Source organism: Podarcis bocagei (genome assembly GCF_964188305.1).
Source record: "Podarcis bocagei genome assembly, chromosome: 7".
Lineage (NCBI taxonomy): Eukaryota > Metazoa > Chordata > Lepidosauria > Squamata > Lacertidae > Podarcis > Podarcis bocagei.
In genome coordinates, this window is record NC_138132.1 from 10924791 (window position 1) to 10950565 (window position 25775).

Here is a 25775-nt window from a genome sequence, read left to right on the forward strand (position 1 = left end):
TTCATAAACTGGTTTACTTCCTCCTTCAATGGTTCTCATCATTGATGTCCTACAGAACTATTCGTGGTGACTTACAATAATATTATATATTATAACACAATGCACGACTCTGGAATATGGCGAGTCCTGTCTCCACAATCTCTGGCACAAAGTACAAATATAGTCAAAACTAAGCATTGGAGGGTTTTCTTGTTTTGTTTTTAATTTCATCAGTGGACATGATGGTGTGCTTTCCCCCTGCCCTGTTGGGTTTGGGCTAGGTACAAAGGCTGATGCTTATCAAGGGGCTCTTGATTCTTCCATCATCATTTTCAAATAAATGGAGTTTCTCTTCTTGGGGAGATGGGGAACATAAAATCCGTGGAACTCAAGGAAGCTCTTCTGGGCTTGGCTCCGAAGAGTTTTCTGCACTATTGGCTATTTTTCTTACCTGGAAGAGAACCAATCATAGGCTGAAAACCAGAACCACCATTATTATTTCACCCTCACCACCCCACCCGTTCACCCTAAGGTTCCAGAACAGGTTACAACAATTAAAATACAACATTAGAGACAATGTACAATAAGAGAAATAAGATTGTAAATGTGCATCTCAGGCATCAAAAGGCATTTTCATCTTCTGCATTCACCAAAAACTGAAGGTGACAGACACGTCTCAATGGGGAGGAAGTTCCACGACTTAGGGGCTGCCACAGAGACTGCCCTTTCTTGGGCCAACCTTCCTGAGCTTCTGAGGGTGGTGGAGCAACCAGGAGGGCTCCCTCTGACAATTTTAACACCCAAGGGAATCTGTAGGGAAGGTGGAGGACTAAGCATTGGAGGCCTGTGTCGTTTAAGGCTTCAAACACTAAGGTGAGCACTTTGAGCTGAGCCCAGAAATGAACTGGCAGCCAATGTCAACATCTACTCTTGGATTTCTCAGAGGGAGAACTTCTGGATATACATGCTGGACCCCTGGACTTCACATGGCCTCCTCCCGGAGGATAGTCTCAGCATCACTTAAAGGTAAAGGGACCCCTGACCATTAGGTCCTGTCGTGGCCGACTCTGGGGTTGCGGCGCTTATCTCGCTTTATTGGCCAAGGGAGCCCGGCGTACAGCTTCCGGTTCATGTGGCCAGCATGACTAAGCCACTTCTGGCAAACCAGAGCAGCGCACAGAAATGCCATTTACCTTCCCGCCGGAGCCGTACCTACGTATCTACTTGCACTTTGACATGCTTTCGAACTGCTAGGTTGGCAGGAGCAGGGACCAAGCAACGGGAGCTCACCCCATTGCAGGGATTTGAACCGCCAACCTTCTGATCTGCAAGTCCTAGGCCCTGTGGTTTAACCCACAGTGCTTCAGCAAATGGGGGTCTTCTGAGCACCCCATCCCATACCCTCCAACATTTCTCCTATGAAAATAAGAACGCCCTATTCCATAACAACACAGCAACAACAGCAGCAACAATTTTACTATTTATACGCCACCCATCTGATTGGATTGCCCCAGCCAACTTCCAACATATTTAAAAACATAATAAAACAGTAAACTTTTTGTATTTATTTATTTTTGCTATGCAGGCCTGCCTTCAGATGTCTTCTAAAGGTTCTATGGTTACTTATCACCTAGGGCTGTCCTGAGGTAAAACGGGACATTCTGGGATCAAATCAGAAACCAGGATGGCTTCTGTAAATCCGGGACTGTCCCTGGAAAATAGGGACACTTGGAGGGTCTGCCAGTCTGCCATTCTCATAGCTTTATAGCCAGTGCTTTTTTCCTTTAAAAATGTTTAGGGGTCCTCTCATTTTGGCTCAAGAACATCACCATTTTATACTTCGAATCAGGAAAGATAAATACAGTAAACGGCCAAAAGGCCACCATCGGGGGTAAAAACCGAACTGACTATTCACCGTGCTAGAGAAGAAACTAATTTTTATTTAAATTTTTAGTTTCTTCTCCCATTAGTTTCACAAACTGTTTAGGGATTTGCATACCCCTGTGTACCCCCCAGGGGAAAAAAAGCACCGTTTATAGCTATCACCTTGGAAACAGTAACTTTTAAAAAGTCAGAGCAACCAACAAAGGTGATGTTGGTCACTGTAATAAATACATGGTTTAAGTGATTAACAGCATCCTCCCACTCAGGGCCGGCTCAAGAGATTTCGGCACCTGAGGCATGCCACAAAATGGTGCGCGCACCCTGCCAGGGAAGAAGGGGTGAGCGAAAATCTACAGTGGAAATGGGAGGTGGGATAAAGATTGACATGGGGAACTAGGGCGGGAGAAGACCGGAGGTGCCTCCAATTGGCCAAAAGGCTGTTGTAGAGGCAGCCTGAGGGGGGGGGGGCTGCTGCTGAGGCGCCAACAGATCCGGCCTCCAAGGAGCTCCCAGACCATGCATTCATTGGAAGCTGCATCTGCTGCCCCTTCAGATTTTGCCACCTGAGGCAGTTGCCTCGCCTTGCATCCTGTGTGAGCCGGCCCGGACCCTACCTGCATCCGAGACAAATTTGCCGGAAGTACTGTCTGATATTCTTTCTTTCTCTCTCTCTCTGTTTCTCCCTCCCCCTTTCTGTTAAATTATCTACATTACTGTACAAAACCTTGTGTGACTGTGTAGGAAATCAGGCCTACAAGAAAGACAGCCCCGACTATGCAAGCCACAAAAATCCCGGCGATGGCTCCTCCAGAGATGCTCGTCCCTTTTTTCGTGTCGGCTCGCTTTTCTGGAGAGACAGAGAAAGGTCAGGTGAGAAGTAGGAAGGAGAACCGTAATTCCTTGTCTCTTGTTTATCTCAGGTACCAAGGGCATTCCCCCCCCCATCCTCTCCATCGGTCCTGGAGACCAAACAGGGCCACTGAGGCAGCGCAAGATGGTTTCTGAGAAGATCGTTCCCTTCCCGTTTCCCCCATGCTTGCTGTGGCAACCCCCCCCCTCTTTTCTCACTACGTGGTACGGTCTCAAGGCTAAAAGTGTGAGCAGAGAAAGTTCCATGTCTAGGTTCGGGGGGTGAGCAGTTTGCGTCCCTCCAAGCTTCTCTTCCTGGTCCTCAGGCCACACCTCCTCTCTTGGCTGTAACCCTCACCAACCCACTTCTCCATCCTTGCCCTTTGAACCCTTGCTTCCCTGGATGAGGATGGAGACGTGCTCTTTGCCCTGGGCTAGATGAACAAGGATTGCCAGTTTCCTATGGTCCTACACAGATTCAGTTGCTAAAATTATATCTTGCTCCTGTTTACAGATCTCCGTATTCTTTTTGTTCGGCTGAACCCAAGCACATCATCCTCTCCAAGAAACAAAAGAGGCTGCTTTCTATTGAAATAGCTCAGTTGGCTAGAGTGTGGTACTGAGGAGACCAAGGTTGTGGGTTCGATCCCCATACAGGCCGCCTGCATTACAGGGGGTTGGAGAAGATGAACCCCGGGTCCCTTCTGACTCTGTCATTCTACGAGTCAGTCCAACTAGCTCAGCACTGACTCAACAAGATAGCTCAGTCGGTAGACTATGAGGTGCTTAATCTTAGGGTTGTGGATTCGAGCTCCATGTTGGGCAAAAAGATTCCTAGACTAGGTGACCCTCAGGATCTCTTCCACCTCTACAATTATATGATTCTATGAATTCTTCAGGGTTCCAGCCAGGTCTTCCCCAGCCCTACCTGGAGAAGCCAGGATTGAACCTGGGACCATCTGCATGCCAAGCAAATGCCCTACCCATTGAGCTAGGGCCTGTCCCCTAATAAATAGTAAACCTAATACAGTGGTGCCTCGCAAGACGAAATTAATCCGTTCTGCGAGTCTCTTCGTCTTGCGGTTTTTTCGTCTTGCGAAGCATGGCTATTAGCGGTTTAGCGGCTTAGCGGCTATTAACGGCTTAGCGGCTTAGCGGCTATTAACGGCTTAGCGGCTTTAAGAAAAAGGAAACAAACTCGCAAGAACTCGCAAGACGTTTCGTCTTGCGAAGCAAGCCCATAGGGAAATTTGTCTTGCGGAACGACTCAAAAAACGGAAAACTCTTTCGTCTTGCGAGGCATTCGTCTTGCGAGGTACCACTGTACATGCAGAACTTATTTATTTATTTATTTATTTATTTATTTATTTATTTATACCCTGCCCATCAAGCTGGGTTTCCCCAGCCACTCTGGGCAGCTCCCAACAGAATACTAAAAACACAATCAAACATCAAACATTAAAAACTTCTCTAAACAGGGCTGCCTTCAGATGTCTTCTAAAAGTCAGATAGTTGTTTATTTCCTTGACATCTGATGGAAGGGCGTTCCACAGGGTGGGTGCCACCACCGAGAAGGCCCTCTGCCTGGGTCCCTGTAACCTCACTTCTCACAGTGAGGGAACCACCAGAAGGCCCTCAGAGCTGGACCTCAGTGTTTGGGCTGAATGATGGGGGTGGAGACGCTCCTTCAGGTATACTGGGCCGAGGCCATTTAGGGCTTTAAAGGTCAGCACCAACACTTTGAATTGTGCTCAGAAACGTACTGGGAGCCAATGTAGGTCTTTCAAGACCGGTGTTATATGGTCTTGGTGGCCACTCCCAGTCACAAGTCTAGCTGCCGCATTCTGGATTAGTTGAAGGGTCTCAGCCTGTGTACCAGATAGATACACTGAGCTGCAGCGCAACTGCTAAATATACGAAACCAAAATACCTATTCAGATTCAAGACACAATAAACATCATTGACACACCAGATGATATCATCATGCGGTGCGTGTCTGTAGAGAGATATCAAGAGGGGAAGAAAGATTGTGTAGGTTAAGAAGGGGCATGTGAAACATTTACCTATGACCACTAAGAATATCTGCCCCACTTCTGACTCCTTAGTAGTGTTTCTTTGCATTATATAGTACGTGATATCTGAGACTGATATGTTCTTGATCTGCAAGGAGCAATCCGTGTTCACAGACTCCCGCCCAGTATACGAGGCTTTGTATTGAACATCTTTCACCGGAGGCGGTTGATAAACCAAGATCTGATTCTTCTCAGCCGTATCCCACCGGAACCAGCTGCAGGTGTCCACCTTCTCCTTGCTGTCTTCCGGAATCAGCAAGACCTCCCCTCCTACCTGGGGGAACCAGGGCTGGACGGTGATGAGGAGGGTGAAGTTCTGGTCCGCTTCCAGAAACACAAAGCAAGAAAACAAGATATGGGCTGAGGGAGGTGAGGGGGAGAGAAGAGGCAAGAGATTCAGGTAAAGGAACAAGCCGATAACACACAGTAACCCTTGCGGGTTTTCACCCCAATCAGAGACATTTGCAACTGTGCAATGTGGAGGTCGTGGGTGGTGCTGTGGGTTAAACCACAGAGCCTAGGACTTGCCGATTAGAAGGTTGGCAGTTCGAATCCCCGCAACGGGGTGAGCCCCCGTTGCTCGGTCCCTGCTCCTGCCCACCTAGCAGTTCAAAAGCACGTCAAAGTGCAAGTAAATAAATAGGTACCACTCTGGTGTGAAGGTAAACGATGTTTCCGTGCGCTGCTCTGGTTTGCCAGAAGTGGCTTAGTCATGCTGGCCACATGACCCGGAAGCTGTATGCCGGCTCCCTCGGCCAATAAAGTGAGATGAGCACCGCAACCCCAGAGTCATAGAATCATAGAGTTGGAATAGACCACAAGGGCCATCAAGTCCAACCCCCTGCCAAGCAGGAAACACCATCAGAGCACTCCTGACATATGGTTGTCAAGCCTCTGCTTAAAGACCTCCAAAGAAGGAGACTCCACCACATTCCTTGGCAGCAAATTCCACTGTCGAACAGCTCTCACTGTCAGGAAGTTCTTCCTAATGTTCTTCCTAATGAACTTCTTCCTAATGTCAGCCACGACTAGGCCTAATGGTCAGGGGTCCCTTTACCTTTACCTTAATGTGGAGGTCAAGATAGCCTTCTGTTTCCCAAACCACAATTTTAGAGCACAGCTGATCTGGGTCTCTCTCCTCCCCACACCATCACTATGCTAACCCCCACTGCCCCACAGGGAGCCCCCAATCTTTCACCTGCCAGAAGGAGCAGTGGAGATTTGAAGGTCTTTGGCATCATGGGAGATTCCCTTTATGCCCGGCTGGATGCCTGGGTTCCTTTTATCTTCTTTGCTCCCAATGCTGGGGGCATCAGCTGAACCCACCTGCTCACGACCCACCCTAGGCTTTCCCCTACTGGAGCTCAGGAGGCCTCACAGTCAGCAGCCCCCTTCCCCATTGCGATCTCCTAGGCAACCAGAGGAGGTCACAAAGCAGCCTGGACTGTGTTGAACTGGAAGTGGGAAGCCCTTTATGGGGTCCCACTCAGATAGCCGGACTACAAATTTATATATCTATCTGAGGCTGTGATTTGGCTGGAAAAGTGGCGTAGTGTAGGGGAGGCAGAGGGGTGATTGCCCTGGGTGTAAATTTTTGGGGGGCACAATTTCATCACCGGGTGCTGCCCCAATACAATTGTGCACTACTATCACTAGGCTCGATTCAAATGGCTTCTCCAGGCAAACCAGGAAGTGACCTCTCCTGGGTGGTCAGATACTGTTAGGCAGTTGAATGCGCATGCGTAATCTGGCTGTTTCCCACTCACTCCTCACAGCCCCGGGCATTGGCAACCCATGGTACGCCACTGGGGGAGGGACTGTATGGACTTGTCCCTTCCGGTCTATTGCAGGCACTTTCAAATTTCACATTCTACCAATTAGGTGATTGTATTTTCACATTTGTAGTCCAAGCTTTCTCCAAGGAGCTCAAGGTACGTGGTTCCTTGCTTGGAGGTCTCTAAGCAGAGGTTGGATGGCCGTCTGTCATGGATACTTTAGCTGAGATTCCTGCACTCTAGTGGGTTGGACTAGATGGCCCTTGGGGTCCCTTACATAACCATAAAAACCCATCAATTTAATTTTTTGATCATGGTGAGTTCCTGGTATCACTACCCCTCCTGACCAGAAGGGGGAGCAGAGGCACTAGAAGGATCAGTGTAAGCAATTGGTTTTATTGTTTACATTTTTCATTTTCAGGTTTTCTCATTTTATGAAACATATCAGAAAATCTTTTTATACATTTAAATATACTATGGTCTACCCTCCTCTCCTTTCTGTAGTTACATAAGTTGTATCTTCTTTTTTCTGCATCTGCAACATTAAAACCTAAATATAATGAATCACTTGTACTCGAAATTTTAATATCACCATCTGCACGTGTTTATATCAATCCTGCTAATGTTTTAAGTCATTTACAATCATTCTTTAGATATTCAACAAACAATCCCCACTCTTGCTTAAAGATTCTATCTTCTTAGCTCTTAATCTTCTAGTAGGTTTTGTCGTTTCTGCATACTCCAGGAACTTTTGCTGCCAGTTCTCTTTATTTGGGGCATATTCCACCTCTGGGCACATGCCATTTGGGCTGCTGAGGTCATATACATAAATACCCCCCCCCCCCCGTTCTTTAGGTATCTCAGATCCAATTATCCCTGAAAGAAGGGCTTCTGGTTTCTTGACAAATGTCACCTTAAACATTTTTAAAAATTCGTTATATATCATTTCCCAGAAGGCTTTTTGAGGATGCCCAGAGCTTACAGAGTTAACAGCTCAAGGGAAATGATATCCTGTCACTGGGGGTGTGTTCACATACGGGTTTCGTACTTTGTTATGTGAACGCTTTTATCATGTCTTCGCTCTCTCCTGGCTGAAATGTTTGTTTTGCTGCTATACAATAAAGCAGTGTTTCCCAACCGGTGTTCCGCGGCACACTAGTGTGCCGCGAGATGTTGCCTGGTGTGCCGCGAGATGTTGCCTGGAGGGAGGCGGGCGAGTCCAAAAAAGGTTGGGAAACACTGACTTAAGTTTCTCTTTCAAAAAGGAAACGTGGGTTAAAGCGGCGACGCCGCCCCCCACTCACTTTCCTGCTCTGGCTTCCCTAACAGTTTTCCGAGTTGCGTCACTGGATCCAGCCCCCTTTTCCACAGGTGACACGGGGCTGGAGGGAGGGAAAGAGGGCTTTACGTCACGCACAAAGGCAGCCTCCTAGAAGCGCTCTGGGCCGGGGCCGTTTCGCCGAAGGCGCCGGAGGACCCCCACCCTCAGCTCCTTCAGAAAGGAAGCCCCGCCCCTCGGCTCCCTACGAGGCCAGCCGCTGCACGCACGCGCCGGCTTGTCATCAGCTCCGTCTGTTTCCACCCCCCCTGCTCGCCTTCGCGCGAGCTCAGTCGGGTCCCTCAGCCGAAGAAGCGGAGCCTCTCTTTGCCGCCTCTTCCTTCTTCCCCGGGTCTCACTCCGGTTTGGGGCCTCCCCCGCCGCCGCCGGCCACCTCGGCCCCGCCGCCGCCCCCTCCTCCGCCCGCTATCGCCGCCACCACAACAGCCGCCGCCGCCTCAGCTGGGCCCATGCCTGCCGGGAGCGGCGGCGGCAGCAGCAGCAGCAGCGCCCCAGCGCCCTTCCCTCACGGCGGCGACCCGGCCCTGAACGAGCAGGAGAAGGAGCTCAAGCGGCGCCTCAAGCGGCTCTACCCGGCCATGGACGAGCAGGAGACGCCGCTGCCGCACTCCTGGAGCCCGAAGGACAAATTCAGCTACATCGGCCTCTCGCAGAACAACCTGCGCGTCCACTACAAAGGTAGAGGGACGGAGGGAGGGCGAGGCCGAGGCCACCGCCATCCCCAGGCCCCCTCCGCCTCTTCCTCCGAAAGGCAGGCTGAGAAACTCCCAGGGAAGCTCTGAACGTCTCCCCCGAAACCGTCGGGAGGCTTCGGTTGTTGCCTTTCTCCGCTGAGGTCGGTGGACCCCGAGCCTAGGCTTCCTTCCCGCACCCCGCTTTCCGAAGACCGCACACCAGTTGGGCCAGTACATATTCCCCTCCCGTGACTGGAGCGGAATAGCCCTTTCTCTTCTTCCCCAACCCTTGTCGTTGGAGGAGTCCCTCAGTCCCTCGCTTTGATGCCTCCTCCCCCCCCCACCCCCAAAGCTTGGAGGTTCCCCGGCAAGGGGGAGGGAAAAAATTGAAACTTTCACTTTCGTGCGTCCCTCCCGGCGTAACGCTGCGCGCTGACGTCACGGGGCTGTAATGGTGGTGTGCCTCGAGATTTTTTTCATCAAACAAGTGTGCCTTTGCCCAAAAAAGGTTGGGAAACACTGCAATAAAGCTTCGTAGAATAGAAGCAGCTGTTGTACGAGAGTTTTACTGCATGGCTGAGATTCCTTTCACACAGACACACCTCTGCTCAAGATACTCTGCTGTAGCCGGGAGAAGCAGATGGGCGCAGTGGAAGTGGACTGGACGTCACAACAGTGCCGCTGTTTGCAGCCTTGATGGATGCTCAATGGAACAGGCATTCTCCTTTTTACAGGCCCACCACCAGTGTGGACAATTGAAGCCGAGCATCTGTAAGCATGGAATGCATAGCCTGGTGTGCTTGTCTGCTTGCTCACTGAGGAATGAGACTTGGGCTGCAGCAGATCCATGCATTAGCCCTTGGAATACCAAGCAGGGACAGACCTTGGCACGTCAAATGTCAGTGGTGCCCTGTCCGATGCCAAAATTTGCTCCCCTGCCTCTTGCCTTCCATTGAAGTAATACTGGTGGCCCCTTCTCCAGCACCCCAGCTGCTCTGCGCCTGGTGCAACTGTACCAGTCACGCTCCCCTAGAGCCGTCTCTGTACCCAGTTACTGTCAGACTTGCATTCGACCGAGTGACACCTCTGGTCGAGTCCTCCGATGTGATTAACAACCTGAGCCTTTAATAAGGCTCCAGGCAAGCTCCCTCATTACGCAGAGTATCCAGCAGCAGGGAAGGATGAGAAATATGAGCTACATTGCAAAGAGGTTTATTTTCTAACTATGCAGACAGAAAAATACATCCTCTCTCTGTGAGAGCAGAGAGGCAACTGGAACAAAGCAACAGGAAACCAGTAATATCAACATCCGTCTCCTGTGAGACTTCCAACAGTCTGGAATCCCTGGAATGTAAACAGAGTCCTGTGACTCCAAGCACTGCACTAGTGGCACAAACAGAAACCTAACAGTTACCCTCAGCACTGCTAATGTGCTGGTCCCGGGGGGGGGTTACCTTGAGGCGTGGTCAGAGTCTGGTCCTGGGCTGAGTGTCTGGAGACTCTCCACCAAGGGTGAAGTGGGGTCCAAAACAAGAAGCCAGGCGTGGTCGGGAACTCCGGAGAAACAGGTCTGGGTGCTGGCAGAAACAGGTTTCCAACTTCGTTGCTCCCGCAACTTGGGACTGGGCTGACTGGCGTTTATCTCCTCTGAGGCCAGGGGAGGTCCCAGCCCACAGGTGACCTGCCTCTCATGGCCTTAAGGCGAGCACTCCTCCTGAGAGAACCCAGTTCCCTCCGCCTCTCTGCCCTGAGCCTCTGCAGCTCAGGAGAGGCTGGAGGGTTACTGGACCCAGGGGCAGCTTCACCTTCCCCTGACAGGGCTGGGAGAGGCGCACCTGCAGGCAATGGGTCCTCAATCACCTCCGGAGCCAGAGTGGATACATCTGGTGTCTGCTCCTGAGGATCCGGCACAGGTGCAGGCCCTTCAGATTCAAGCCCCTGCCCCGGCTCAGCCGGCCCTGGAGGCGGGGACTCCTCAGGTTCAGATTCTGAATCAGATTCCCAGGCCATCACAGCTAAGCAGGACATGAGCACTTATGTTCCATCTGCCCATCATGCGACTCTGGGAGCTTAGCCAAGGCCAGCCAAAATGCTCAAGGGGCTGGAGCAATTCCCTTATGAGGAAAGGCTGAAGCATTTGGTGCTTTTTAGTCTAGAGAAAAGGTTAAGTGAGAACAGGAAGAAGGGTCATTTTATCACATGTGGTGGCCCTGTGGAAATGGGTGGGGGAATGATACACAGTGGTGACTCGGTTTTTGAACGTCTCCATTGACAAACATTTCAGTTCTCGAATGCCATAAACCTGGAAGTAAATGTTTCGGTTTTCGAACACGCCTCAGAAATTGAACATGCCATGTGACTTCCCGAGTGCAAGATCCTGAGGCCTAGCTATCGGCTATTGAGTTTTTGGTTTTTGAATGTTTCGGAACTCGGACGGTCTTCCAGGACGGATAACGTTTGAAAACCAAGGTACCACTGTATAATGAATTGAAAAACGATGTTTAAATTTATAATCCCTATAATCACAAAAAAGCCCGAAGCCTTTTTACTAGAATAATGGGGACGGAGGTCCGAAGAAAGCAGACTAGTTTATTTATGCACATGACAACAGCAGTTAGAACTTTATATGCACCTTTTTTTGGACAAAGAAGTTTTAAAGATGTGCTGTTGTTGTTTTTAGAAAACACTTCTAATATGGGCTGCCATATGCCTGGCTTTTCCCAGACTTTTTTTTAGCAATTTCCGAAAATTCTGCCTGAACACAATTTTCGACAAATGAATTCCAGTTATGTCCTGAATTTTCTGGATGTATGGCAGCCCTGGTGGAAAGAGAATGGATTACCAACGGAGGAGAAACGGGTTATGAAACTGCTGGACTATGCTGAAATGGCAAGATTAACTGCCAAATTAAGAGGACATAATGACGAGGATCTTAGGGAGGAATGGAGACCACTGGTGGATGATCTACAAAGTTATCACTTATATATTAAGTCACGGGCAGGATTTGAAATATAAGCAGCGGATTACTGAAAGATTTAACCGGTAGCGGGGTTTAGATAATAAAAATATGTGTGTTATAAAACAGCTAATAAAAAGGAGTAAAAAACAATCAAACATCAGGAAAGGGTGGGAAGTGAAGAAGAAACTTTGGTTGTTAAAAAGCAATTGTATATGATGATAAATGCTTTGAAATGTTTTTGGAGGCTTCGTAAAAAATGATATGGGGGAAAAGAGAAAAGGTAAAGTAAGAAATGACGTGATAGAAGTTTATAAAATTATAAAAGTGGGTGGAGGAAAGTTTTTCCTCCCTCTCTCATAAAGTTAGAGCTTGTGAACATCTACTGGAGCAGAACGTTGGAGGATTCAGAACAGAAAAAAGAAAGTACAGTGGTACCTCGGGTTAAGAACTTAATTCGTTCTGGAGGTCCGTTCTTAACCTGAAGCACCACTTTAGCTCATGGGGCCTCCCGCTGCCACCACGCGATTTCTGTTCTCATCCTGAAGCAAAGTTCTTAACCCGAGGTACTATTTCTGGGTTAGCGGAGTCTGTAACCTGAAGCATCTGTAACCTGAAGCAACTGTAACCCAAGGTACCACTGCACCTCTATAAGCAGTGCATTGTTAAACTATGGAACTCCCTTCCACAGAAGGCAATGACCACCAAGTTGATGGTCTTCTTATTTTACAGCATGGAACCACTTCTGGAATTTCATTCCATTCACATGAGGACGAATCTGCCTAATTCACAGCTCCCAAAACAAAAGACAGACAGCCTTTGAAATTTGCACTTTCATGAATTTTGTGACGCAGTTCTCCGGCCAAGAGCTGTGTACAAAAATGCACATATTGAGACAAAGTGTGCATAAAAATGAACATGTTAGTGACAACAATGTGCAAAAAGGGCAGGCCTTGCTTTGCTAAAAAGGTGAGCACTGCATACATAAATGTGCATGTGAGGAGAAATTTGTGCTAAAACGCTGGTGGGTTTTCAGGAGGACATCTTAGAAACAACTCACAAAATGATGTGGAAATGTGGAGAAATGAACATAAGAATGGAAGAAACAGAGAAACACTGAAACCGATAGACTGCCCCGTTCCTCACAATCACTGAGTTTCACTTCCCGCCAGGACCCACCGCAGCCCCTACCCCAACCAATATTGTAATAATATAATATAATAATAATAATAATAATTTATTATTTATACCCCGCCCATCTGGCTGAGTTTCCCCAGCCACTCTGGGCAGCTCCCAATCAAGTGTTAAAAACAGTACAGCGTTAAATATTAAAAACTTTCCTGAACAGGGCTGCCTTCAGATGTCTTTTAAAGATAGGATAGCTACTTATTTCCTTCACATCTGAAGGGAGGGCGTTCCACAGGGTGGGCGCCACTACTGAGAAGGCCCTCTGTCTGGTTTCCTGTAACCTCACTTCTCGCAATGAGGGAACCGCCAGAAGGCCCTCGGCGTTGGATCTCAGTTGAACGATGGGGGTGGAGACGCTCCTTCAGGTATATTGCCATAATATTATGTGTTACAGTGGAATATGGAGAGAGCCGTCCCATCAGACCCTGGCAAAGGAATATGGGCACAGCAGAAGTGGGCATTGGAGGCTTTTATTGCCTCAGGGGACATAATGTTCTATCTGCCCCAGGGGCTGTGGGTGAATCACAAGGGCCTTAAATCATTTCATCGTGATTTTTCAAGTAGATTTCAAGTAGATATTTCAAGCGGAGTTTCTCTTCTTGGCAGAGTGGGGGAAATGGTCGATGCTGCTCCAGTCTGGAAGGCTGACAAAATTGTTGACCAGGACGATCTCTCTCTTACTCTTTTTGTTTTTACCTGGAAGAGAATCAGTCTAGAATCAGAGGATGGAGAGCAGAAATAAGGAAAGGTAAAGGACCTCTGGGTGGTTAAGTCCAATTGGATTCAACTATGGGGTGTGGCACTCAACTCCACTTTCAGGCCGAGGGAGCCGGCCTTTGTCTGCAGACAGCTTTCTGGGTCATGTTGCCAGCATGACTAAATCGCTTCTGGTACAACGCAACACCACGACAAGAATTAAATCATTATGCTGGATAGTAGGGTTTAGTGAAGTCAAGGCCGAGGCTGGGTTTGGCAAGAGAGGCTGTTTAACCATTTTGGAGATAATATCCAAGACCCTGGTCCAAAATATATAAACAATTTTTCATGAAAGCATGTTCCAAAGTTCCCACAGCCTCTCCAACAAAGTTGTGAGATAGGGGTTTGTTGATTTTGGCTAGATGAACCGGAGTCCTGAAAAAAACCTCTTAGGCAACCACCCAATCTGAAATCCTTAAGTCCTGCTGCCCACGAATGTAGACGCTACTGAGCTGGATAACAACAACAACAACAACAACAACAACAACAACAACAACAACTTATTATTTATACCCTGCCCATCTGGCTGGGTTTCTCCAGTCTCTCTGGGCGGCTTCCAACAAAAGATTAAAAGTAAATTAAAACATCAGTCATTGAAAATTTCCCTAAACAGGGCTGCTTTCAGATGTCTTCTAAACGTCAGTGTCTTGACTCTGCATAAGGCAGCTCCCTATGTTTTTGCGGATGAGCGGTGCAAAAGAGCGGGCGCCACATAGATCTACTGCTGTGGTCCTCCCATGTAGGGCTGGCAGGTACTTACTTCTTGGCTTTGGGTGCTCCTTTCTTTGGACCTTTTCCCTTCTCACTCCCCTTTTTCTTCTGAGCCTTCTGGCCTCCTTTATTCCTAAGGAAACAAAGAGACCCTTGCTGTTGTTCCCTGGCAACCAGCATTCAAGTGGCACATGGCCAGCATTTGCCCTCTCATCCTTACTGGTTCTTTCCCCAGCACCTTCCCACTGTCTGTCACGGCATCCATTGACTCATGGAGTACTGCAGTAGCATGGCCACTTGTTCATCAGAATAAGAGCCCTGGCGGGACTTCCGGGCAAGGAACGTGGCGGACTGAACATCTACTGTCGACAGCTAAGCCAACAGAGATAATTGCATGGGGATTAATTTACAGATAGGTAGCCGTGTTGGTCTGCCATAGTCAAAATAAAAAAAATTCCTTCCAGTAGCACCTTAAAGACCAACTAAGTTAGTTCTTGGTGTGAGATAAGAATCCAATGTCTCTGTTCAGACCAGGTCTCTCCATGGTTTTGAGTTTGGTAATGAGTTGCAATTGCAGAGACATTGGATTCTTATCTCATTATACATGACTAAGCCATGTTTCACCTTCTCACCCCTTGCCTTTTCCTTTAAGACCTATTGCAGTCGTTAAGAGTCGTCAACAGGCTCATCTCAGCTATCTGCCAATCTCCCATTCCCACCACCCTTCTGAGTAATACCCCTCCCCACCTTCTCACTATATAGAAGGATCTGGCAACTTCTGTTTCAGTGTATCTGAAGAAGTGTGCAGGCACACGAAAGCTCATACCAAGAACTAACTTAGTTGGTCTTTAAGGTGCTACTGGAAGGAATTTTTTTATGGGGATTAATGATAGCCAAGCCATAGATCTTGGTTATCGAATTCTCACTGGATAGAGTCAGGGCTTTTTCCCCCCTAGAAAAAGAGGTGTCTACAGGTTCTATGGGGGAAGCCATGACTGCATGAAGTGGCATCATAGTGCTTTAAATGCATGGTGGGCATGCATATACGTGGCTTGGGTTTGGTTTAAAGACACAGTAAGGGAGACGGGGGATATTGCATTTGCTCACCCACAGTTATGATCTGGACAGTATGCCTGGCCATGAAATTAGTATGGAGAAATGTACTGCATTGCAATTAAAATTATGGTAGCTCTCTTTAATGGTGCATCTATACATACAGTGCTACCTTGGTTCTCAAACAGCCTAGTTCACGAAAAACTTGGAACCCGAGTGTAGCAAACCCAGAAGTGAGCGTTCCGGTTCTCATTTTTTTGGGGGGGGGGAGTCGAATGTGCTTTGTTTTGAGTTGCACTGATTATTAGCGTCCTACCATTTTAATCAAAGAGTTCCGCTTCCGTTTTTAGTGTTGTGCTGCTAATTAGCATCCTACCTATCTACAGACCAGTGTGAGAGAGCACTGATTTGGGAGGTGGGGGAGAAATGTTCTTGCAGTGCTCTGCAGCCCAGCTGCTTTGACATGAGAGAGAGAGAGAGAGAGAGAGAGAGAGAGGGAGGGAGAGAGAGAGAGAGAGAGAGAGAGAGAGAGAGAGAGAGAGAGATCTCAATAGATCATGCTGATTAGGGCAGTGCAGAGAAGCGCCACGGCAGCTCTGAAGCCCAGAAAGAGGAAGAGATCTCAAAAGATAGCACTGATGGGGTGGAGGTGAGAAGCATTTTAGGGGTAGTTTTTCAACAGTCAGGAACGGATTCATAGTTTTTGCATTACTTTCTATGGGAAAGTGCGCCTTGAGTTTGGAGTGTTTTGGTTTTGGAACGGACTTCTGGAACGGATTAAGTTTGAGAACCAAGGTACCACTGTATAGCACAGCACGTGCCCATTCTATGCAAATCTTCATTCTCTTTGGTCCAGGGCCAGCCCAAGGCATTTTTCTGTCTGAGGAGGAGGAAGAGGTTATGCTCCCAACACCATTCCATGCACGGAAACCAACTGGAAAGGGAAGGTGAAACATTGGCTAATCAGTAGTGTCCTTCATGACACATGGTACCAGCAGGTTAGTTATGGGGGTTCAGGATAGGCTGCGTGACAGACACAGCTCTGTCCTCCAACAGAAGGCAAGTAAGAAGTGTGCCATGATAGAAGTTTATAAAAAATTATGCACGACCTGGGAGAAAGTGTATAGAGAAAACCTCCCCCTGCCAAAAAAACCCCTCTAGAATGTTAGAAGTTTCAGAACAGATAAGATAAATTCCTTCTTCAGGCAGCGCATCGTTGAACCATGGAACTCATACCTGCAGTAGGCAGGGATGACAATTGACTTAAAGGTAAAGGGACCCCTGACCATTAGGTCCAGTTGTGGCCGACTCTGGGGTTGCGGCGCTCATGTCACTTTACTGGCCAAGGGAGCCGGCGTACAGCTTCCGGGTTATGTGGCCAGCATGACTAAGCCGCTTCTGGCAAACCAGAGCAGCGCACGGAAACGCTGTTTACCTTCCCGCCGGAGCGGTACCTATTTATCTACTTGCACTTTGACTTGCTTTCAAACTGCTAGGTGGGCAGGAGCAGGGAACCGAGCAACGGGAGCTCACCCCATCGCGAGGATTCGAACCGCCGACCTTCTGATCGGCAAGTCCTAGGCTCTGTGGTTTAACCCACAGCGCCACCCACGTCCCATGACTATTGACTTAGGTGGCTTCAAAAGAGGATTGGACAAATTTATTGGGGGGAAGGCTACCATTGGCTATGTTCTGCCTCCACAGTAGGAGGCAACAATGCTTCTGAAGACCAGTTGCTGGAAACCACAGGAGTGGAGAAGTGCTCTTCTGCTCAAGTCCTGCCTGTGGTTTTCCCACTGTGACACGCATGAGCTGAAAATGGGAGGTTCAAGCTCCATTCACACCCCATCCTGACACCCTGGCACTTACGGTGGTTGGGACTGGCTGGGTACCGATGGTGGTGCCTCTGCAACTGGTGGCGCACTAAGGAAATAGGAAAAAAGAGAGCAAAGAGTTCAGAAGTGAGAAGCACGCTTTGGCCCCTTGCGACTACGCCAGAGATAGCAGCTTATTTACTTCCTCCCCAACTGTTGCGTGGCGAGTTCCTGCCCCCCCCCAGTGGAAAAAAAAAGACTCATAACACAGTTTTTAAGGTTAATGGGCAAAATAAGGCCACAACATTATTGGTTTCAGGTGGTGAGCGGTATTGGCTTAGGCATTGGTCCTAACCAACTATATCCGGCTTCAGCAAGTCTGGAAAGGGTTAGCCAGCAGTAGGGGGAGTCCTGCTGATGCACATCAACTAGGAACTCCCCTGGGGTCACCGCTCGGGGGCGTGCCTTAGGCCCTCACCTCCATAGGCTTCGGACAGGGCCACACCCCCCGGAATCCTTTATTGGGCTACCCTTCAATATGTGGGTCAGGTGATGGCGCTTCCTCCCCTCTTCCATCTACATAGCAATACCAATACCAATGCCTAACCGCCAATACCGAGAAGGTTGTGGCGATTTGCTACGAGGTCGGCGAAAACCAAGTGGCTGGTGGAAAAATTCCTACCAGGCCCCTCAACGGCGACCAACCGAGGTCCATAGCAAGGTCAAGGAACGAAAACCTTAAAGGGCGAGAGGGTGGGGAAAGTAGGAACTGCTGGCAGGCGGCAAAGAGGGAGATCCCCGGCTGTGCCCCCTTTAAATAGGTCAGGCCACGCCCCCAGAGCCAGCCGATTGGCTAGCCAGGGGGTGACGCGGCCAGGGATTCCCCTCTTTTGCCGCCTCCAGCTGCTCCTGTTTCCCACCCTCCCGCCCTTTAAGGTTGGCTCCAGCCACCGCACGTGTGGTGGGAGCGTGAAGCCCGCAACCCCACCTCCTCTGGAGGGCGGAAGTGGCTTTCCCAGTCAACAGAGATCCTTACAGATCCAAACCTAGACCAAGGAGTATAAAATGACAGCTAAATAAAATCATAGCTAGTTGCTCTCCTCTGCCCCTCACGCTTGCTATCTTATAGTTCAATCCTACACCTGACGGTTCAGAGGTGCTTCCAAGCACTGGTGGAGAAAGGGGTGTGCGGTGGGTGCTGCCAACCCCGGGGGGGTGTCATCCCTGAGGTGGGTGACACCGCTGCGGGTGGTGCCCCCTGGGATGCTCGCAGACGCACCCCCCGGGCAGCTAGCCCCTTCCCCAGTGCACAGCATGGAGCTGTGCTTCCAAGTCCCTTTCTCACAAGTAGCTGAAGACAGGTACAAATTGCTCGTACCCAGGAACACCCCCCCCTAAGTGCACTGCTCAGCTGCTGGGTCACCAACTACATAGACTGTAAACTCATTGAATGCTACCTGTGCATACCTGAATACAACTATTTGTGCCCCAGGTCCACAGACTGTACACTCCTGTGCACTCAACTCCTTTTGTTACTCTCCCCATTCAGTTTGATCAAAGATTAAAGCAAAATGCCTTATAAAGAAGTAAATAAACTAAACAACAAATGATAAATATAATTACGCTTTGCTCCTTTTGACTTGGTAAGTTATCAGGCCTCCAGCTAAGATGATCCCCAAAAAACTTCCAATAGCCATCACTGCGATGATCCCCAGAGGAAGGCCTTTGCCTTTTACCGCTTCGTCTCCGTCCTCTCCTGAAGGTTTAGTCTCTAAAAAACCCCCAAAAGACATGTGAGAACTAGGAAAATGGCTCCCAATGCCTACTGGCTCCAGCTTGTACCAAGTAGTGGCCTTCCTTATCCTTGCCACCATTGGAAGGTAGGGATGGGAGAGTTGTTGGCTGGCATCCCTCTGTCTCGAGAGACAATGGAGTGTGCCTCCTTGGGTGAAGCCAAACCGCTGCAGTAGCAGCGCCAAAGTGACTTCCTGGGCAGCGTGTATGGAGGTTCTGGGCTGCCCGGGCGACAGGACTCCTGATGTGGCCTTGCTGATGTGGTCTAAGGAGATAGATCAGAGGGGCTTGGAAATTACCCATCAACACAGTGAGCTCCTAGACAGCAGAATGAGAAGAAGAAGAAGAAGAAGAAGAAGAAGAAGAAGAAGAAGAAGAAGAAGAAGAAGAAGAAGAAGAAGAAGAGGCAGAGGCGGAGGAGAAGAGTTTGGATTTGATATCCCGCTTTATCACTACCCGAAGGAGTCTCAAAGTGGCTAACATTCTCCTTTCCCTTCCTCCCCCACAACAAACACTCTGTGAGGCACTTCCGGGGTGGCGCCATCGGCAATGGCGGACTCACTCTGAACCGGAGGGACCAGCTCCGCGCGAAATGGGTCTTTTACGCTGCGGCGAAGCGGGGACTCTTTCAGAAATCACAGGTGGATGAAGCCTGTGACTGTGGGACTCGGCGGGCACCTTTAGCGCCCCCCAACCCGCAAAGGAACCCACTAACGGGCTCCGAAGCGAAGAGGGGAAAGTGGCGCGGTGCTGTGAGTCAACTGCCATTTCCGTGGAGCGAAGCTGCACAGCCGTTGCCAGAGAGCGCTGCCTTTTTCCTGGGACAATTTGGCATCTAAAGTAATCACCCGTGAGTACTCAAATATTGAACAATTGGACTTCAAATAAGAACTGGCGATTAGAAAGGAATTGGACTTAAAAATTTACCTTAATTTGGCACTGAAACGAGAAGGTCTAAACAGGAAGTCAGCCTTCCGTTTCCTTGTAGTCAGAAGAAAGCAAAGACAACGTAAACTAGAGCTTAGAAAAATACTTTCAAAGGATTGGTTTTCACCATTTAAAACCGTTGAACCCCCCTTCGGTAGCAGGAGAAGAAGGGGGATTTTTTTTGGACTGTTTAAACCTGCAGAAGTGAGTTTAAAGTAAAGTAACTTTCCACCGTCCTGACCCTGGAGCGGGGTGTCAGAATTGACGTTTTGAAGCTCATTGACCAGAGACAAATGCTTTTGACAGATAGTTAAAAGAAGAGTAACATTGTGATCCCACTGTTTCCTTTCGCATTTTAAAGGAACTAATATTGACAAAGTATCTTAAAAAAAGAAAAACTTTGTTGCTATTGTCCTTAAAAGAAAGAACAACCAGAGGTTCCCCCTCTAGAGGGGGACTGTGAAATTGTAACCAATTCTAGGGAGCTTGCAGCTGCCACAGATTACAACTGTGGGAAAGGAATTGTGACCTTGCAGGACAATATTATCAGAAGCACTGTTGGGTGCTTTCTGTAAAATAAATGCCCTAATTGGATCAGAAGACGGATTTGATGACTAATGCGGCCAGAACATTTGAACAGGTAGTGGGAAATTATATGGAGCCCACCCAGGAACTTAAACAGGAGTGTGTCCTTACAGAGCAGATGATAGAAGAGGATGTTGCAGAATCTTGGGCGCCAGAGATGGAGGGACTTTTGGCCCAGCAGGAAAATGAGCCTTTGGATTTGACAAATGAACTTGGAAAAAACCAGATTTGGAAAGACAAAGTTTGGATTGATTTGGAAATGGGGGGTTGGACTGACCCCCCTATGCAGGGATGTTTGGACTTTCCGAGTCTGGCAATGGGCCGTCAGAGGTTTGGAGCTGTTGGGACTTCCAACTTTGGAGGGAATTTGAATCATGTCTTAAAATACCACATGGAGTCTAGTCTGGACTGTGAGAAAGGGGCTGATTTGTTGAAAAGGGTCAAAAACACTACCAAGCTGGAGTTCCCACGAGTGAAAGGAAAATATGAAGAAGAGCTGCAGAAGGGACATGGAAGAGATTTGAAGGCCTCGGATATAAGATCACCAGGTTAATGTGCCAGACTAATGGGATAAAAAGGACTGATAATCCCGGGACCGGGGGGAGGGGACGCTGGAAGAAGATTGGATTGTTTTTATTCTCTTTTTTATCATCAGAAATGTTTTATGAACGTTGGAAAAATGTTGAAATGAAATTACTTGGCTCTTGTAAAAATGTTTAAAGAATTAGGTAAAAAGGTAATGGTTATGAGAAGCTGGTAAAAATAAGATTTAAGTCTTAAGTTTTAAGGTTTTTTATAAGATAAGATGAAAATAGAGTAAGGTAATGTAATGACAAATTATGAATTATGGAAAGGATTTGCTGTGACAATTATTAATCAAGATACAAGAGATGGGAGGAGGAGGAGGTCATGGAAAGAAGGTAATGAAAGTGGAGAATGTGAAAATGATGGTTTTATTTTTTCTTTTTATTTTTCTGTTTTTGTCTTTTTTCTTTGTAATTTTGTCTGTTTTCTTTGTAATTTTTTAAAAAATTCTTTTTTTCAATAAATATCATTATAAACAAAAAACAAAAAAACAAACACTCTGTGAGGTGTGTGGGGCTGAGAGACTTCAGAGAAGTGTGACTGGCCCAAGGTCACCCAACAGCTGCATGTGGAGGAGCGGGGAAGCTCTTTTTTTGAAAGTGGGAAGTGGGTGTTGTAACAAAGCCGCTGATCGTTTGCACACTGGCTCTCACGCAGGGTCACTATGGTGAGGGGTAGCGTAGAATTGTAGAGTTGGAAGGGTCATCTAATCCAACCCCCTGCAATGCAGGAATCTCAAGTGTATTACTATTTATCTGTACCAGTGAAGTACCGTATTTTTCACTCCATAAGATGCACTTCTTTCTTCCTAAAAGGGAAGGGGAAATGTCTGTGCGTCTTATGGAGCGAATGTGCGGTCCCTGGAGCCGAATTGCCCAGGGGCAAAAAGCAGATCATGCTCTCTTTTTTTGAAAGTGGGAAATGGGTGTTGTAACAAAGCCGCTGATCGTTTGCTGATCGGGGAGAGAGATAAGGGATGCTAGAGATAAAGAAGGCTCCCTGTGAGCAGGGAAGGTAAAGACAGCAAACTTGCAAAGGGGGGAAACAGGAAAACTAAAGCAATAAGGAGAGAAATTAGAAGAAAAGGAGGAGCAAAAAACTGCTCCAGCTAATGAAAAGACACTAAGGCAAACAAGAGGGAAGGGAGTGTTGAAAGGAAGCAGCTGATTGGCGCTAGAGATAAAGGAGGCTGCCTGGGAGGGGGGAGGTAAAAGCCCATGGATCCTCAGGATTTTTGCATTGGGCCACCCCAAATTCACCATCAGATCACACATCTGTGGCCACAGCATGAACCACAAAAATCATACATCCACTGTTTCGTTCAGAATATTTTCTTTCCTTGTTTTCCTCTAAAAACTAGGTGTGTCTTATGGTCAGGTGCGTCTTATGGAGAGAAAAATATGACACACACACACACACACACACACACACACACACACACGTCTCTCTTGTATCCTCCTTTTCAGGCTGCAATTCCTCTTTACTGGCAAAGCCTCGGTGGCCACTGTCCTACTAAGCTCTCTAGTGGATGCTTGGCTCTGCATGAAGGCCAGTCCTCCCGTTTGGCCGTGAGGCAGATACCTCAGGCAGCAGATTCTAGGGGTCACAGAAGGGCATCAAGTTGGTATTTAATTTGCTAACGTATTTCCTTATCACAGTTATTTAGTTTAACACCATCCATGCTTGGGAGAAGGAGAGGCGTTTGTGGGATTTCCTGCCTCAGGTGCTAAAACAATTTGCTGTGCATCTTGATTTGGAGGGGTGATGGTGGAACAGACACTTGTCTTGCTGACTCAGGCAACAACATGCCTGGGGACACCCCTGTCTCGCATCTCAATGGTAGGTTGGTGTGCCAGAAAGGGGCTGCAGCTCAGCAGAAGAGCACCGGCAAAACCAAAACTGGTGCCAATTTGAACCAAAATAAAACAATTAGTGGTTTGATTCCCTGCCCCCCAGACCTAGGCTAAGGTTCTATAGGATGTAAAATGTTTACCTTTGAACACCACAGATTTTTCTCCCTCTTTCATTTCTTTACCATCAACTCCTTCCACCTGCAGCAGATATAAGGTGGCATCTTCAGGAGTTAGCTTCATTATGTGGAGGGCACATTCTGCATTTACAGATTCCCTGCCAGTATAGGCAAAATGGTACTCCAGTGAGGAATTGGGTGGTGGTATGTAGGTCAAGATTTGATTAGACTTTGCCTTACTCCCCCGAAACCAAGTGCAGGAGGCGTAGCTGCCTATCCCTTTTGGGATTAGGGTGACATCCTTTCCTATCTCTGGAGTAACGGGTTCCAAATCGATAGTAATTTCACCACCAGGACTCTCGGGTTCATCAGGCCCCCCAGGAAAATCAGGACCTTCAGTTTCCATAGTTTGCATGGTTCCCGAACCAGTAACTGTGGCACCCATAGTTTGTGACCCAGGAGGAATGGTAGGAACCTTTGTTGTTGCTGCAGGAGGAAGAGGAGGAGGAGGTGGTGGTGGAGGAGGTGGAGGTGGTGGTGGTGGTGGAGGAGGAGGAGGAGGAGGAGGAGGTGCAACAGTAGCCTTAGGCGTCACTGGAGGAGGTGGAGGAGGTGGTGGAGGTGGAGGTGGTGGAAGAGTAGCCTTAGAGGTCACTGCAGGAGGAGCCCCAGTTGTTGCAGGTGGAGCAGCAGCCGTTGTAGGTGGAGCACCAGCTGTCGTTGCAGGAGCCCCAACTGTGGTGGCAGGAGGAGCGACAGCCACGGTTGTTGTTGCTGCCGTCATCACAGGAGCAAACAGGAAGCAAGAGCTCAAGATGTAGGCTGTGGAGTGAGGAAGAGAGACAGTCATTCAGTTCAAGAGGCCAATAGCAGTCAGGAATAACAGAGATAGCAACCCTCTTGATTTTATTTCTAGATCACCAAGCCAGACTGAAGGCCTGGATGATGCCTTCCTAGAACAGATTACCAAACATATTTTTTTAAAAAAGGAAAGATATAGTAGTCATGGGAGACGCCAACTACCCCAATATCTGTTGGAACACAGACTTCCCAGGAGGTGGAAGAAGCAACAAGGGGATCTTCTATATTGGACCTGGTCCTCACCAACAGGGAATAACTAATTGACAAAGTGGAAGTACTTGGAAAGTTTGGAGGAAGATGAATGTAGTTGGACATGAACTCTGGATTTTAAGGAGGCCAATTTCAAAAAGCTCAAGGAGCTAGTGGATGAGATCCCATGGTCAGAAGTATTAAAAGAGAAGGGAGTCCAAGGTGGATGGGAGCTTCTTAAAGGTGAAATATTGAAGTCCCTAAAGCAGACATTTTCAACAGGAAAGAAAAGTAGGAGGCATATAAAGAAACAGATGTATCTGCATAAGGAGCTTACAGGTGAGCTGGGATTCAAGAAAGGCACATTTTTTAAAAAATGGAAGAAATGGGAAATCACAAAGGATGAACCAACACACGAGTAGCCAACAGTTGCAGAGTGAAGGTCAGGCTGGCTAAAGCTCAGAATGAGCTCAGACTTGCAAGAGAGGTTAAAAATAGTAATAAATGGATTTCTGGCTTTGTCATGAGTCATTGGTGGTCGCTCCTCACCGCCCTCTGCGAGAAGCAAGGAGGTTGAGGTGGGGGAAAGCCAGGATTTATGAGGCAAAAATAATATGCAGTTGAAAGGGTTGACCATAGGACCCATGAAGGGGAGGATAGGAAGTTCAGAGATTCGGAGGAATCTTTAAATACGGACATGTATGATTGTACAGTGGTACCTGGGGTTACATATGCTTCAGGTTACAGATGCTTCAGGTTACAGACTCCACTAACCCAAAAATAGTACCTCGGGTTAAGAACTTTGCTTCAGGATGAGAACAGAAATCATGCTCCAGCGGCGTGGTGGCAGCAGCAGGATGCCCCATTAGCTAAAGTGGTGCTTCAGGTTAAGAACAGTTTCAGGTTAAGTACGGACCTCCGAAATGAATTAAGTACATAACTCGAGGTACCACTGTATTGTCATATTCTTATACTTGTAAAATCAAATAAAAATTATTTCTAAAAAGGAAGAAGAAGAAGCTAATGCTGTTCTATGCAGCCTTGACAGAAGCATAAGGTCCAAGGGAAGTCATAGCCTTGGTCAGACCCCCAACTGGAGTCATGTGTTCTAGGTGCCACAGTTTAAGAAATATATTGAGAGGTTTGGAACGCTGATTCTTCTCCCCAGGCCCTCCCCAGGCCAGAACCTCTGTTCCCCAGAGATACCCCCCATGTCTTACCTGCTAGAAGTAGAACCAGGCAGGACCTTGCAAACCCAGAAGGTCCGCAAGCTGTTGGGCGGCGTCTGCATGTTGATCGAGTTGGTCTTGCAGGTGGGAGGGTGTGGGGCATCCTGGGAGGTTCTCTTTGTGCCCAGGTTGGTGCCTGGGTTCCCCCCGTGTTCTTTGATGCCAGTGATTGGGATCCCCAGCTGAGCCCAGACACCCATCCTAGGTTCTCTTCTCCCACCCTAGGCCCAGGGTGCTTCAGTGCCAAGAGCCTGCTCAACCCCAGTGTAAACTCCCGGGTAACAAGAGAAAGAGGTCATAAAGCGGTGATTGCCCTGGGTGTAAATTTATTTGGGGCACAATTTCATCACCAGGTGCTGCCCCAATACAATTGTGCACTACCATCACTAGGCTCAATTCAAATGGCTTCTCCAGGCAAACCAGGAAGTGACCTCTCCAGATCTCCTGGGTGGTCAGATACTGTTAGGCAGTTGAATGCGCATGCATAATCTGGCTGTTTCCCACTCACTCTTCACAGCCCCGGGCATTGGCAACCCATGGTACGCCACTGGGGGAGGGACTGTATGGACTTGTCCCTTCAGGTCTA

The 25775-nt window shown here is 48.2% G+C and overlaps 2 protein-coding genes across 4 annotated transcripts; both read right to left on the bottom strand.

The window, feature by feature from the left end:
* Positions 1 to 176: 176 nt before the first annotated feature.
* LOC308590576 (cell adhesion molecule CEACAM18-like) lies at positions 177 to 6168 on the bottom strand. Of its 3 annotated transcripts, none has more exons than XM_081200745.1 (4): positions 5983 to 6168; positions 4776 to 5144; positions 2619 to 2710; positions 177 to 430 (listed from the first exon to the last, which is right to left on the bottom strand). In XM_081200745.1, the coding sequence occupies exons 1-4, from the start codon at positions 6023 to 6025 to the stop codon at positions 368 to 370; spliced, it is 567 nt and encodes a 188-aa protein (XP_081056871.1). In that variant the 5' UTR covers positions 6026 to 6168; the 3' UTR covers positions 177 to 367. The 3 variants fall into 3 exon arrangements, with proteins under 3 accessions (XP_081056871.1, XP_081056872.1, XP_081056873.1); XM_081200746.1 differs by having other exon boundaries at positions 2588 to 2710; positions 5983 to 6167; XM_081200747.1 differs by having other exon boundaries at positions 177 to 425; positions 2573 to 2710; positions 5983 to 6167.
* Positions 6169 to 13170: 7002 nt separating this feature from the next.
* LOC308590458 (uncharacterized protein) lies at positions 13171 to 25454 on the bottom strand. Its single transcript, XM_081200526.1, has 6 exons — positions 25181 to 25454; positions 22935 to 23732; positions 18674 to 18821; positions 17106 to 17159; positions 14233 to 14316; positions 13171 to 13412 (listed from the first exon to the last, which is right to left on the bottom strand). Exons 1-6 carry the CDS (start codon positions 25290 to 25292, stop codon positions 13409 to 13411), a joined length of 1200 nt encoding a protein of 399 aa, XP_081056652.1. The 5' UTR covers positions 25293 to 25454; the 3' UTR covers positions 13171 to 13408.
* Positions 25455 to 25775: the final 321 nt, after the last annotated feature.

Bases quoted from the DNA above. Each gene is read 5' to 3' on its own strand.
- LOC308590576 (XM_081200745.1), bottom strand. From the start codon at position 6,025: ATGATGCCAAAGACCTTCAAATCTCCACTGCTCCTTCTGGCAG. The intron at 5,145-5,982 runs GTGAAAGATTGG...CACCTCCCTCAG, and splicing joins TCCACTGCTCCTTCTGGCAG to CCCATATCTTGTTTTCTTGC. The intron at 431-2,618 runs GTAGGCCTGATT...GTTCTCTTCCAG, and splicing joins TAGTCGGGGCTGTCTTTCTT to GTAAGAAAAATAGCCAATAG.
- LOC308590458 (XM_081200526.1), bottom strand. From the start codon at position 25,292: ATGCCCCACACCCTCCCACCTGCAAGACCAACTCGATCAACATGCAGA. The intron at 23,733-25,180 runs GTAAGACATGGG...CTCACTCCACAG, and splicing joins CCTGGTTCTACTTCTAGCAG to CCTACATCTTGAGCTCTTGC. The intron at 17,160-18,673 runs GTAATTATATTT...CTATTTCCTTAG, and splicing joins CAAGTCAAAAGGAGCAAAGC to TGCGCCACCAGTTGCAGAGG.